Below are 14,734 nucleotides of genomic sequence, written 5' to 3'. Positions count from 1 at the left end.
AAAAAATTTAATTTCCTGATGATGCTACCATTAATAGGATCGGTATAGGACTTCACATGTGCTTTAATGAGAATTTATCTTAACATTTTTTATACTATGTATTATTCCTAAGGGTATTCGTGCAGCAGCTCAGGCTGGTGATAAAGGTGAAGAGCTCAGTCCCTTGGCCTTGTACGCACTTTTTGTGAACTTCTGCAAAGAAAATCTCCATATTGTCGTGGCATTCAGCCCAATTGGAGATGCTTTCCGCAATCGTCTGAGACAGTTTCCATCGCTCATCAACTGCTGTACTATTGATTGGTTCCAGGTATGGGAAAATATTTATAGTATTTCCTCAAAAATCTGCTTCAGTTCTTTAGCACTCTTTATTTCTAAGTGCCATTGGGTTTTCTTTTGTCTTCCTTGTAGGAGTACTCCTTGTTTTTCAAAATTTTAGAATTGCATAGGCCTTTCCTGTAATATTTTGGGAGCTCTTTGATTTGTGATCTCAACACTTCTCCATCTAAATAAACTTAAATTTTGTTGCTACACATTTCTGAAGTATGAATAGTCTTAGTTTGATGATGGCAATTTGTAATTTTATTACATAATGTTTATGCTTTAACGGCCTAGAGAAAGCATTTCATTGTGACTGTAAAATGATCTTAACTGTGGCTGCCTATTAAACAGGTCATCCACTGTAGGAACAACTAGCAAATACAAATCCTGTTGTTTATCAGTAGATCTTTTATAGCAGAATAAAACTTGGAGAAGCAGTATTGATGTAAGCAATATTGCTCTCAATAAAGCACAGTTAGCTCTATAGCTTGGCCCAGTCCTGATATCAAACAATTTTTCTGCCAAAGGATGAAGAGACACAGAACTATTTGGATGGAATTTTAATGTGTAGCTTTGAGCTAGAAAATCAACCAAGAGTTGCCAGAAATGATTGCATGTGTGATATCCTCGCTGCCCAAACTAACCAACTTTTTTATCAGTTCATTGTTCTTGAGACACAGCTGTGACTAGTGTGTCTCATTCTGGTGGTTTGAATGGTAAAAACTGATTTTAACATTTAAAGGCTGCTATCAGTTGAATTTTACAAATTCTGTCCTCCTCACTTTTCCCTCAGCCATGGCCTGAAGATGCCCTTGAACGTGTGGCTAGTAAGTTCTTAGAAATGCTTCAGCTCACAGACACTGAGCGCCAGGGAGTTGTGCCTGTCTGTAAATACTTTCATACTTCAGTTTTGTCACTCTCTGAAAGGTCAGTCTATGGCTTTTGCAAACAATCATAAAGTATTAGGTGACTGAGTTTCAATGCTACTCATTTATATATTAAAAGTTAACACAACTATTTGCCTTCATAAAAATTATATAAAATCATTGAAATTGTTAATTCCTATCAAATAGTTACATAACTGTCTAATGATAAACTAAAAAAGAATCAAAAAATAAATTAAAATTTAAAGTTACTCTTTCTTTTTTTATTTTCTTAATAGGTTCTTACAAAGTCTTGGACGCCATAATTATGTTACTCCTACTTCTTATCTTGAGCTTATTGCTGCATTTCAGAGACTTCTTACTGAGAAACGAGACAGTGTAATGAAAGCCAAGAAGAAATATGTGAATGGGCTAGATAAACTGGCTTTTGCTGAGTCACAGGTGAGTTACAACAAATATGGAACTGAAAACAGAAAACGTTTGTCAAATGCACATCGTTCTCTGGAGAAGTCAGTCAAAAGTGGTACTTCAGATTTTGTATAGCTCAATCTTCAACGTAAAAGTAACAAATGTATTTTGCCTTTTCTTTCCTACAATCACAGAACTTGTGCTAGAACCATACATCTCTAAGCATATATAGTTAAGTAGAATATGAACATAGCTGTCATTTCCTTGGTGGTTAACAGGCAACTATAAGATAGCATTGTTCTTAAAATTAGACATTGTATGTAGGAGATAAAAATAAGTCTTGGAAATGTTTTGATTTGAAACTGAATGTTGCATCCTTCTATCAATAAATTAGTCATTAGGTAAAATCTAGGTCTTAAAGAAATTGTTGGAAATTGTGCTTGACCTTTCTGGATCCCACCTGATTCTTTTGTGTGTGCATAGGTTGGTAGGATGAAAGTAGAATTAATTGAGCTTCAGCCCAAACTGGAAGAGGCTAAAGTGGAAAATGCAAGCATGATGGAGGTAGAGTTATACAAATACAACTTTGTGGCTTTTAATGTAAGCATGTGTCTTATTTCATTGATGTGTCACTTTCAGAAGGTAAGAGTTGAATTGAGGTTTTTGAGCTCACTTCTTGTTTACAGAGGATTCCAGTATTCTGAAACTGCTTGTTTATGTTTATATCCTTAGAACAGGAAGGAAATTTCATTCTTTATGTAAAATACATTCTCTGGATATACAGTCGTTGCCTAAACTCCATGCTGAAGGACATTAGAGGAACTTTCATGCTAATAGTGATTAAATCAGGTTTCCCAAGCTGATTCAGAAACATTGTGAAAAAGTCAAATAGTTTTTCCATATGACCAGATATGACAAAACAATATGCTAAGAAATTATTCCTTTAACGTAAATTGAAATTATGTTAACATATTAAAAAAGTCAATGTTCTCTTTATTTTTTAGAGTATTCCATGAGTCCTATAGTAGGTAATTTCAGTTTATTTGATCATTCATGCACAATATAAATAAAGCTCACTCATGGTTTTTCTTTAGATTATAGAAGTAGAATCTGCAGAAGTAGAAGAAAAAAGAAAAATTGTAAAAGTGGATGAAGAAATTGCTACAGCAAAAGCTGAAGAAGCTCAGGCACTGAAAAATGAATGTGAGAGTGACCTGGCAGAGGCATTACCTGTCATGGAGGCTGCAATTGGTGCTCTTGACACTTTGAAGGCAAGCAGATCTAAATTTCAGCATTTGACAGTGTTATTTTACTCTCTAAAATGAAGTAGGAATTTAGAAGAATATGAGTTATCTTAGATGACACAAAAGTGTATCAAAATATTCTAACCTGGAATTTTTAAAGCATAATTTAATCATTAGTTTACAGTTCATTAACATTTTTTTAATTTTTATTTCCTCTGCATAGGGGATATTGACAGATGTTGTTCATCGTGATGGTAACATTGTATCATCCCTTCTAAAAGTCCTCTATTGCCATTTACATTCATTAGTTATGGTGTTATAATTCCTCTTTTTTCTATCAGTTCATTTATTGAGTGCTGAGAAAGACATAATACTTAATGTATTTTTTTTTTTTAGCCTTCAGATATAGCTGTTGTCAAAACAATGAAAAATCCCCCCTCTGGTGTCAAACTTGTCATGGCTGCTGTCTGTGTCATAAGAGAAAAAAAACCTGAAAGAATTGCAGATCCTTCAGGATCTGGAGGCAAGGTAAAATGGCAGATAATAGTCTGAAATAAAAATGTAATTCATGTTCTCCTCGACACTTATCCAATAAACAAGATAACCCAAGGTCCATTAACATTGGCAAGTACTTATAGCCTCTACCCAGGACTTTACTGAAAACTTTCAGAAGTCCTTCTTTTCCAGATTTTGTAATGTGTCAGATTTAAATCGCTTTACACATTTCTTAAGAATAGATAATACATAACTTCTCTGAGATACTGTTTACTTTTTGGCTTAAAGTATGACTGGAAGGAAATGTTTGATCTGATGGACTTTCTGCTTTATTGGCATCTCAAGGAGATAGGTTATCAGTATTAAATATTCATGAGTTTTAATTAAATGAGGTTTGTAATTTTTTTATGTGTATTTGTTTTAAAGCCTGAAAAAATATTTCCTACTATGTTTTGTAGATTTTGGATTATTGGACTGCAAGCCAGAAAATGCTTGGCAACATTAATTTCTTAAAGGAATTGAAAGCCTGTTCTGAAAAACCCATTCCAGTAAGACTTTTTTTAGTAATTTTTGCCATCTAGACACTTGCAGGGAAAAAAAAATAAAATGAGAAAATACTGTATTGTCTCTAATGTCTCTATTGTCTCTATACTATATCTCTATTGGAAGCATCATTTGTCCAAATCAATCTGTTTTTCTGAGACTCTGTCCCTTTAGCCTCATTTCACATATTCTTGTTTTGGGAGTTGATTGGGGTTTTACGGTGGAACCAATGGACTTTTGATCCATGAACAGCCTTCCTATGCCTTTAGTTTTACTAGATCAACCATTCAGCATTATTACCTTCTTTTTATAATTGGCTGCCCATTGCTGCCCTTCTTAACATCTTTTTCTAATTGTATTCTTTTGAATTAATTAATTAATGATAACAAAATAGGTAATATTTTGTTAATTATACTGGCAAATATACAATAAATACAGAAATGTACTAGCTATATAACCTTTCAAATATGATTACTTCTCCCAAAGGTCTTGCTATCCAAGAGTGTGATTCTTGCCCTTTGCTGAATTAACTGGAAATTCAATATGCTTTGTCCTTTATAAAACTGATCCCCAAAAGTAGGCACAAACAATCACATTTTGTATTACATAAGGAGAAATGCATTTTTATAGGGATCCCCGAAGTTGTGTATTGAGAAAAAGATAGCAAATAATGGAATTGGTGAGTTCTACACAAAGGGCAGTGTAAATTAAGGCTCCTATGTGACTCTAATGCTCTTAGCTGCCACATGGAAGATACAGCAAATACATAAGTAGAAAGGATAGGGATAGGATTAGAATGAAAACAGAACAAGACTAGAAAACATCAAAACAATCAAGTAAGCCGTGATTTCTACAACAATTAATACTGAATAGTTCTTTCTTATTTCATTGTGTAGAGAAATGGCAATGAATCTGTTCAATTTTGAAGTGTCAGCCGTGAGATCTGATGGGCTGTAATGCTTTTGTTACCCAGGAAGCTGTCATGCAGAAGATTCGGACTGAGTACCTGACTAATCCAGAGTTTGATCCCCAAGTGGTGGCTAAAGCTTCCTCAGCTGCAGAGGGTTTATGCAAATGGATTAAGGGAATGGAAGTCTTTCACAGGGTATCAAAGGTGTGGTTTTGATCCTTGCCCCTCGGTGCTATGCAATCTTCCTTTGCTCCATGTATTCACCCTAAGCATTGTAAATAATAAAGTTACAAAAACATACTAAAAGCATTTGTGTATTGGTTGTAATTGAATAGGAGATTGAACCCAAAAAAGAACGTTTAAAAGTGGCAGAGGAGTCCTTGGCAATGACAATGGAACTGTTGAATCAGAAGAGAGAAGAACTTGCAGCAGTTGAAGGCCGTTTGGCTGCTTTGGAACAAACCTTTGCTGAAAAGACAGAAGAAAAGGCTCGTTTAGAATTCCAGGTTGATTTGTGTGCTAAAAAACTGGAACGAGCAGAGAAATTGATTGGAGGCCTTGGTGGAGAGAAAACAAGGTCAGGTTCAAGTTCAAATGTCAGATAAAACAACCACTGTAGAAACAGAACTTGAAGTTCTCTTCACTAAGCTTTTAATGCTGTATTTCTGTCTGATGACTATAACACTAAAGAATGTCTGTCACCTTGAAATATTCCTAATTGTTTGTAGCATAAAAATATGGGCAGCAGAACTGGGAGAATTGTAGAGGAAATATCTTCAAAATGAGAATAGAATACATGAATGAGGTTTTCATATTCTTCACCTATTCTTAGCTAAGATGAACAAAACCAAGTTGATTTTTAACATCAATATCATTAATGTGGAGCATGACTTTTTGCTGCTTGTCATAGGTGGAATCAAGCTGCATATGACCTTCAAGAGGAATATGATAATCTGACAGGAGATATTCTGATATCAGCTGGTGTAATAGCATATCTGGGAGCTTTTACTGCTGGATTTCGACAAGAATGTATCAAAGATTGGAGCAAACTGTGTAAGGTTAGAAGGTTATCTCAGAGTTAAAGAAATACTTTGTTTTTTTGAGACTGCTACAAAAGGCTTCAAAAATCCCTTGTAATTTATTTTACATCAGCCTGGTAAACCTTACAGGTAAACCAATGGGATCAATTCTGTTGATCCAATAGTTTGTAGATTTGAATTTAATCGAATCAGCGAATTTACTCCACACTTATACTTTACTCCACAGTAGCATATCAGAAACTAGAGACCATCATTGATTTTTTACGGCTTGATTGTTACTGAAGTAAAATCTCATTTTCTGTATTTTGCCTTAAAATGAAAGAATTAAATTTAAAATGCAGTTATGTGTAATGTAAAGCATTTTATAACTTACACCATCAATATTTGTATGCTAATTGGATGGTTGAGTGTGTGGTTAGCAAAGGGACACTTCCAACATACTTATGTGAATGCCATAGTTCATAAATCAAGTGATTTGGAATCACTTAAAAATGCCTTAAACAGTAACAAATTAGCACTGGATTGCTGTACTGAGTTGATGAAAGATATAATTAGATATTTCCAACTATGTATGAACTTCTTAAGTCATAACTTTATGTGACAAACCTGCCACATTATGAATGTACCAAAAACTGGATAAATCTTACAAAATTTGAAAAGAGAGTAAATATTTAGTGGGAAAATGTAGTTAATTATTGAAATTATGGTTTATTTTCCCTGGGATTTTTAGTTATACATGACCTATTTCAGTCTCTTAAAACAAAATGCACATTGTTATTTTTGGATTGAAGTGGCATTTAATATAAACACACACAGAATAAAGAAAAATATTTACTTTATTAAGTTTTCCCCTCTTTTTCAGGAGAAAGAAATCCCTTGTTCTGAGAATTTCTCTTTGAGCAAGAATCTTGGTGACCCAATAAAAATAAGAGCCTGGAATATCGCTGGTTTGCCAACTGACATATTTTCTGTAGACAATGGGGTCATTGTTGATAATTCAAGACGTTGGTAGGTGACAAAAGGCTTAATTTTTAAAGCCAAACAAGCTCACACTTTGAAAAAAATAATATATCTGGAAACAATGTAGCTTCTGTAGAGCAATATAATTGAAAAAGGAGTGGAATCTTTTTATTCCAGGGGGGAGGTAGAATGATATTTTACAAGAATTCTGCATTCTGGCTATTTTATGGAAAATGTTAAACATTTTTTGCAACTTTTAAAGCTATTGCTGCTATTACTTTTCAAATTATCATAAATCATCTATGCATCCATAATTCACTGATATCTTAAAATAATGTAATTAAATTGTATCACTTCTTCTTGACAGTCTGATACAGAAACATGTGAAATAGTTTAAAATTTTGAAAAATGCCTGCAAGCACTGATAAAACTGTCCGTATTTTCTAGGCCATTAATGATTGATCCTCAAGGTCAAGCAAATAAATGGATCAAGAATTTTGAGAAGGACAACCGTCTGAATGTTATCAAGATCAGTGACACAGATTATATGAGAACTGTGGAGAACTGCATTCAGTTTGGGACTCCACTGCTGCTAGAAAATGTTGGAGAAGAACTAGACCCATCTCTTGAACCTTTGCTGCTTAAACAGACATTTAAACAAGGTACAGCAGACTTAATTTAGAACCCTGAAGGAGAGAACATTAATGTTCAGTTTCTAGTCTCTGGCACCACCTGTTTTTTTTCATATTGCTCTCTTCTTGCCCTAATTCTGCCTCTGGTGTAAGAGAAGGGTAATTGCACAGCAGCCTGATGTTTTACTTTTTAATAAATGTCAGTCCTGCCTATCATGATAATGGTTTTATGTGAAAACCTTCAGCAGATTGCTATAGGAGACTGAAGAAGTTCTGTGAAGGAAACATTGTCAGTGAAATTGTTTTGCTTGTTGGTTTTCATATGTTGTCGTCTAGTAATAATATTTGCTAAATTTTGTACAAATCAAGGAAAGCTGTCAAGGCATTTTGCTTAAGGCATAGCTTTCACTGTACTTAGGAAGTAGCTATGAATGTCTTTTTCAAATTTCCTTCTGTTGGATGACAGAAAAGTGCACATAAAGAAAAATGTTTTCCCTTCCTTCTTACCTAGTTTGTCTTTATTGGTTTTCATGTTCAGAATTAAAACCAAGGGAAACTAAAGCTCAAACACTTTTTCTTCTTTGTGGTTTCCTCTTTCAGACAAGTAATTGAAGGAGAGAGTAGTCTTTAAGAATTTCTTGGGAATAATTCCACAGATCTCTCTCTTGCCATCTCTAGTTTTTGTATATGCAAATTGGAAGTACAGTAGTAATTAGATTGACTTATTTTCATCTGCTAAGAGCAGATGAGGAGTGGCCCCACTGAAGTGTGTGGGAATTTTTCAGACTATCAGGTATATTTACTCATTTTTACTTTTCAGGAAATTTGTCAATGATGAGAAGTTTTTTTTTATTTAATGACATATGGGTTTTTTTCTACTATGAATAATTGGAGTAGATAAGTTTTCTTAATGGCTTTCTTCTTAACTTTAGGAGGTGTGGAGTGTATCAGGCTTGGTGAGAGCATTATTGAGTATTCCAGTGATTTCAAGTTTTTTATTACCACAAAACTAAGAAATCCACACTATATGCCTGAACTTGCTACAAAAGTTTTGTTACTCAATTTTATGATAACACCAGAGGGACTTGAAGACCAGCTGCTAGGTATTGTTGTAGCAGAAGAGAGGTATGTCCTTCTTTATGGTAAACAGCCATTAAAGGTTTTTATGGCATAGTTCCAAGGAAATGAAAAATCAATTTACTGTATACAAAAATGGATGTTATGTGGTGTAAAAGTTCCCAGTAACAGCTTTGAATTAAAATTTTATTATTTAAAAAGCATACTAGGGAAGTGTTGGGGGTAAGTGTCTACAAGTTAATTAAAATAGCAGATGTGTAATAATTTTTTTTATGGCATCTTTCTCCTGAAATATTACTTGAATGTTAGAAACCTATGTAAATATCATTTGAAGTTCAAATCATGACTGTTATTTTTTTCCATGTGAATGAACTGCCTGACAAAGGTGCAGAATTATGAGGATTTCATTTTACTTTTGTGTGAAATAAATGCGAAGTACCTCTGAAACTGATTATGGAACATATCTGAGCCTCCACAGCAGCACAGAGAAGTAGTATCTGGGTTGGACAGACATGTCAGTGCAATTGGGGTAAATTATTTGCTAACAGAAGTGTTTCCAGCAGTAAACCGGCTCTGCATGTCACATGGTGGTTTTATTTCAGGCATCATGGATACAAGAAAGGAAAAGTAGGAGGCACTGCTATTTGCAAAATGCTAAGATTTTAAAGATTAGACCATCATTTCCAAATACTGAGTAGAAGTCACCAGTAGAACTCACCAGTAGAAATCTATGTTAAACAGCAAAAATCTGCTTAAACTGAAAAGAATATTCACAAATAACTTCTTATAAGAAGAAGGAGTAATTTTCATGGGCTTCTTTTGCAGCCAATGCAAGATGAGCATTGAGTGATTTTGATTTTTGTGTTTTTCTTCATTAGGCCAGATTTAGAAGAGGAAAGGAATGCTCTCATTGTTCAGTCTGCAGCCAACAAAAAGAATTTACAAGAAATTGAGAAGAAAATTTTAGAAACTTTAGAGTCATCTGAAGGTGATATTCTGGAAGATGAGACTGCCATCCAGGTCTTGGATTCTGCCAAAGTCATGGCTAATGAGATCACCAGAAAACAGCAGGTAAGAAGTGCATATGTGTGCTTCCCTCAATAATACTGAGAAATTGAATGTTAAAATAGGCAGCCAACAGAAGGTCTCTGATTTGGATGCAGAGCACAAAGAGTGAATTCTGGACTTGGGAAATGGGAAGAGAAATAAAATTGTATCTGTTCTAGAATCTTCACTGGTAGTTTATTCAGTCTTTAAAATGTTTTAAAGTATGTGTATGTGTAGTGCAGGTAAATAGATCAGGCAGTACTGGGGTAGGGCCAAGTGGTTGTTTTACCTACTGGGTGGTGCCTTCTGCAGCAGAAAATTGCATTTCTCTGGTGTTACTGTGCTGCATGGAACTACTTTGGTAATGTTATTAAGCAGAAATAATGTTATTAAGCAGAATATTGAGAGTATTGAGACTATTAAAAGCTGTTGTTTCTCCCCTGCCATTGATGTGTAGATTGCAGAGAAGACAGAGCTGAAGATCGCGGAGTCGCGGGAGGCGTACCGGCCCGTGGCACAGCACTCGGCTGTGCTGTTCTTCAGCATCGCAGACCTGGCCAACATCGACCCCATGTACCAGTACTCCCTCAGCTGGTTTGTCAGCCTCTACATCAGCTCCATTCATGACAGGTAAAGAGGGTCTGTCTGCAGAAAATAAGGGGGTTTCATTTTCTTCTTATGAGTAATTTTCTTCATTTGGAATCAGTTTGCCTCCTTAAATGCAGACTTTTGAAGGAAAATAGGATTTATTAATGAATTAATTGCTCTTTTTAGTTACTGTTAAAACAAGTGGTGAACTGTAAGCATGTGCTGTATTTAAGTATTTTTAAGAATGTGACTTAGTGTGAAGTCAGGTCCTGAAATAGGCTCCATTTTGAAGACTGAGTGCCACCACTTAACTGTGGCAAATTGATTTCTGCTTATTATTTTGCTTGGGACTTCTAAAAGTGCTACAGTCTTTTAAAAAGACAGGGAGTATAGTTGAAATTTTGGGGGAACTGGCACATAAGTCCCTTGTGGAGCCTGCAGATCAAATATAAATCCTCTGCAACCCTAAATAGAGGAGATTTCATAACAGATTGTATATGTTATTCAATTTGAAGTCTCAGTTTATCACTTCTTTTCTTTTTAGTAATAAATCCAAAATTTTGAAGAAGCGACTTCAGTATCTAAATGACCACTTCACCTACAATCTGTACTGCCAAGTCTGTCGTTCACTGTTTGAAACGGACAAGCTGCTCTTCTCGTTTTTGCTGTGTTGTAATCTGCTCATGTAAGCTCAGTTTTGTGAAGTCTCTTACCAACAGAAACTAATGATTTTATCATGGAAGCAGGTACTGCTGAGATGGAATGTTCTTGTGCACATTGATAATAATGCCTTTGGAGTAAGGTCATGAATACTTTGGGCTAAGATGTGTAGTATTAACAAATGGAAAAGTATGCGAGTACACGTATCACTACTACTGGACACGTTATGAAAAAGAAATGTGTGCCCATTTGTCAATGGTTTTGTCAATGATAAATCTATCTTTAAAGGATCTGGGTAGTTTTACATAGCATCCTTATGTCAAACCAATTGCTGTTATTTATGAAAATGTTTTAGAATGAAAATTTAGGCAGTAATGTGTAATGCCAACAACTTCTAGATTCTTGTCTTTGTTTTTCATTCTTTCTCTTCTGTTACCCTTTGCATAACATGAGATTTCAGATGTAGTCTTCTCCTTTACACCAGCTTTTTAATTTTCTTTTCTAATTTTGTGTGAATACATTATGAAAGGAATCATATGTTCAAAATTACACATCCATAATGTGCGTAATTAATTGCGGTGTGTACTCATCTGTACATGGATGTTCTTCTTGGGCCAATATGTAAGGCTACTGCAATTGCAGAACACATTATTTTCTGCAAAGCCTTTAAGAATCAGGAATAATTGCACAGTACAAAAAAAAAAAAAAGCAGGTGTTAGGAATAAGTTCTTCAGTTCTTCGCCAAAAGCATTGTCAAGCACTGGAAAAGGCTGCTCAGGGCAGTGGTGGAATCACCATCCCTGGAGGGATTTAAAAGCTGTGTAGATGTGGCACTGCAGAACTGTTGTTAGTGATAGCTTGGCAGTGCTGGGTTAGTGGTTGGACTTTATCTTAAAGGTCTTTTCCAGCCTAAACAATAAATTGAATCTAAGATTCACCTCTTGAAACCCTTACTTTAGTCTTAATCAGACATTTTTAGCATGCAGTTTTTTAATAATATATAATATTGAGATCTGAATCCAGCTCTTACTGAAGTAGAAACATTCCTCAAGGTCAGTGAAGTGTAATTAAGTTAAAATGACTTTATATTATGTAAAATTGTATCTCAATTACTGATTTTTTTTTTTTTTTAATATAGGGCTAATAATGAAATAGAACATCAAGAATTTATGTTCTTACTTACTGGAGGTGTGGGGCTCAAGAATATGCACAAGAATCCAGATCCATCTTGGCTATCAGATAAGAGCTGGGATGAATTATGTCGTGCAAGTGAATTCCCAGCTCTGGAAAGACTGAGGTATGGTGAAATAGTGATGTGAATTGGCTTGAATTGGTTTTGACCAATACATACCTAACATGCTGAAAGAAATATTTGGCATGTTTTCCAAATCAGTGCTAGAATGCAAATGGGATTATATCAGCCCCCTATTTTCATTGTCGTGTTTGCTTCACTTACTCCAATCAGTCAGGTCACTAATTATAATATTTTTATCAAAACTATTTTTTCTAAATTCTTTAAAGCATTGCCTGGAGAAACTTTTCTTTTGAAATGTGTTCATGGTAGAGAAGCAGTGTTTTAAGGGTTCAGTGAAAGCTAGAGATGGTACATGTCGCAGAATTCCACTGCAGTTCTGGGGAAGGAGTTTTTCTAAGTCAACTCTACTCTCCTGAACTCAGTACAATTTTGCCTTTGGTTTAAATAGAATTTAACACTAAATTGTGGAGACAGCCCGGCTGTACAAGACTTCCATAAATTAGCTGAGTACAACTATTTGTAGCATTTGTATCTGAGAGCAGTAAACTGCTCTCTTGGAAGAAGGTCTCTGAGGTTGTTTTGTGTTTCAGCCCCTTTGGCATTTTAGTAGCAATGGGCAGGATGATGCTGCCTTTACATAACCTGAGAGTTGTCCCATTGCCTGGGACATACTCTGCATGCTGTGTGGAGAATGATTCTTTTCCTCTAGTTGAATTTCTTGGTAATTTTCTTCAGTTAAAGTATGGTGTTTTCCTGAAATAGTGGAGGCAGAAAATTCACACAGACCTATGAAGTTCCAAGCTGGCTGGAGTAACAGACAGAACCTATTGTCAATTTGAAACCTTTTAGGTGGATGCCCTTCTCAGCAGCATGGTGGGAAGAGATTTTTCACGATCCAGCATAGAGAAACTCAACTGTGGGATTATTTTCTGATGTAGATATGAAGTGTCTTAAATGACAATACAAGGTAATTTGCCTTTGATAAACATTAAAAAAAAAAGACTCCAGGTATTTATAGTACTTGTGGTTTTTTTCTCTAGGAGTCATGTCTCTGAAAATATGGGTGAATGGCAAAAAATGTACGATAGCAAAGAGCCTCACAACTTTCCATTACCAGAAGAGTTTAATGATACATTAACTGAATTACAGAAGATGATAATTCTTCGGTGCTTAAGACCAGACAAGGTAAAATGATCTGTTACAGAGTGTTTTTAGACTGTCCCATGCCTTGTAGCATAGTTTGCCCTGTCTGTTCCAGTAATTAATCTGTCCTTCATCAAATTTATTAAGAAAGAAAATGCTGTTCCTATTTTTCAAGGGACCAATACAAACACCACAAGTATCAGCTGAAATCTATCTTTCTGAAGTGATTTGATTAATCTTTTGGAGGATTCTCATTGTTCTAGCTCTCTTGAGGTATTTTTTCACAGCTAGGCTGTTTCCTGGTACACCCAGTATATTCAAGAACAGGACATATTAGCCTGAAAAAAAAATACACAGGATATCTAATACCATGTGCTTTCAAGCAAATGATTTTTGAGGCAATAAAGAGATAAAATGTGTTGATTCGAATGACCAAGATGAACTTACAACAAATTCTGCCTTTGGTGCACTTAACAAATTGTATTGCATTTTCTTCAGAAATTATCAATGTTAGAATTTAAGGCATATTGCAATTGCTTCTTTGAATTAATTAAAAATAATTACATTAATATTTCCTAAGGGAGAACATGCTTGTCTTCCACATCAGGAAAAGCCTGAATCAAAGTCTTAATGTTATTTAATATTATATATATGAGGTATGTTATTCTTTATTTTCTAAAAATATTTTTATTCTCTTGTAAGGTGTCAGCAAGAGGTGAAACCTTTTCTTCCAGATCATTCTGCAAGACTGGTCTCAAATCTCTGCAAATCAGAGAAGTGTCTGCAGGCTTGGGAATTTAGCATAAAAGACAGTGTCAGCTCTGCAGTTATGTCTATGTTAATGGCTTGTATTTACTTTCTTTTTGACCAGATTGGTCCAGCTATAACAATATTTGTTACTGAGAAACTGGGGAAGAAATTTGTAGAGCCACCATCTTTTGATCTAGCAAAAAGTTACTTGGATTCAACTGCTACAGTCCCTTTAATATTTGTGCTATCTCCAGGAGCAGATCCCATGTCTAGTAAGTATACACAGAGAGAGAAAATGGGGACCTCAAATTCCCCTTCAATACACAGTGAGGATTATTTTACACTTTCTGCAGGTAGATTTGAGTGCATTAAGTCAGACTGGTAGAATTCTGTGCCCCTTCAAAATGGGAATTTGTATGTACATGTAAACAAAACAGAAGTTTTTCAGTATTTTTTCTGACATAACTTCTTTTTAATGTATGAGTGCTAAAATCTTATGCTTTCTGTTCAAGGCCTCCTGAAACTGGCAAATGACAGAGAGATGGTAGGAGATAAGTTTCAGTCCATCTCATTAGGACAAGGACAAGGACCAATAGCTACAAAAATGATTGAAACAGCAATGGAAGAAGGAACATGGGTTTGTTTACAAAATTGTCATTTAGCTGTCTCCTGGATGCCAGTGCTGGAGAAAATATGTGAGGAGCTTAACAGTGAAAAATGTCATCCAGAATTCAGACTTTGGCTTACAAGTTACCCTTCACCAAAGGTATATGCATTGTG

General features: G+C 35.1%; 1 protein-coding gene across 1 annotated transcript in view; it reads left to right on the top strand.

Annotated features, from left to right (window-relative positions):
- DNAH12 (dynein axonemal heavy chain 12) overlaps window positions 1-14,734 on the top strand; it is a 58,203-nt gene that overhangs the window by 36,258 nt on the left and 7,211 nt on the right. Inside the window, exons 45-64 of the mRNA XM_088061760.1 lie at window positions 113-307; window positions 1,112-1,245; window positions 1,481-1,643; window positions 2,094-2,174; window positions 2,705-2,881; window positions 3,251-3,382; window positions 3,808-3,897; window positions 4,866-5,006; window positions 5,138-5,379; window positions 5,713-5,860; window positions 6,705-6,850; window positions 7,250-7,464; window positions 8,367-8,559; window positions 9,390-9,582; window positions 10,016-10,188; window positions 10,691-10,831; window positions 11,945-12,103; window positions 13,102-13,246; window positions 14,076-14,226; window positions 14,467-14,720. Of these exons, the coding sequence (XP_087917886.1) occupies window positions 113-307; window positions 1,112-1,245; window positions 1,481-1,643; window positions 2,094-2,174; window positions 2,705-2,881; window positions 3,251-3,382; window positions 3,808-3,897; window positions 4,866-5,006; window positions 5,138-5,379; window positions 5,713-5,860; window positions 6,705-6,850; window positions 7,250-7,464; window positions 8,367-8,559; window positions 9,390-9,582; window positions 10,016-10,188; window positions 10,691-10,831; window positions 11,945-12,103; window positions 13,102-13,246; window positions 14,076-14,226; window positions 14,467-14,720 (3,273 nt within the window). The remainder of the gene's footprint in view (window positions 1-112; window positions 308-1,111; window positions 1,246-1,480; window positions 1,644-2,093; window positions 2,175-2,704; window positions 2,882-3,250; window positions 3,383-3,807; window positions 3,898-4,865; window positions 5,007-5,137; window positions 5,380-5,712; window positions 5,861-6,704; window positions 6,851-7,249; window positions 7,465-8,366; window positions 8,560-9,389; window positions 9,583-10,015; window positions 10,189-10,690; window positions 10,832-11,944; window positions 12,104-13,101; window positions 13,247-14,075; window positions 14,227-14,466; window positions 14,721-14,734) is intronic.

The sequence above is a fragment of the Pseudopodoces humilis genome, chromosome 13 (assembly GCF_049639895.1).
Source record: "Pseudopodoces humilis isolate 2021_Gansu_Grassland_sample_001 chromosome 13, ASM4963989v1, whole genome shotgun sequence".
NCBI lineage: Eukaryota > Metazoa > Chordata > Aves > Passeriformes > Paridae > Pseudopodoces > Pseudopodoces humilis.
The sequence above is the reverse complement of the archived record's forward strand: the minus strand, read 5'-3'. Positions and strand labels throughout refer to the sequence as shown.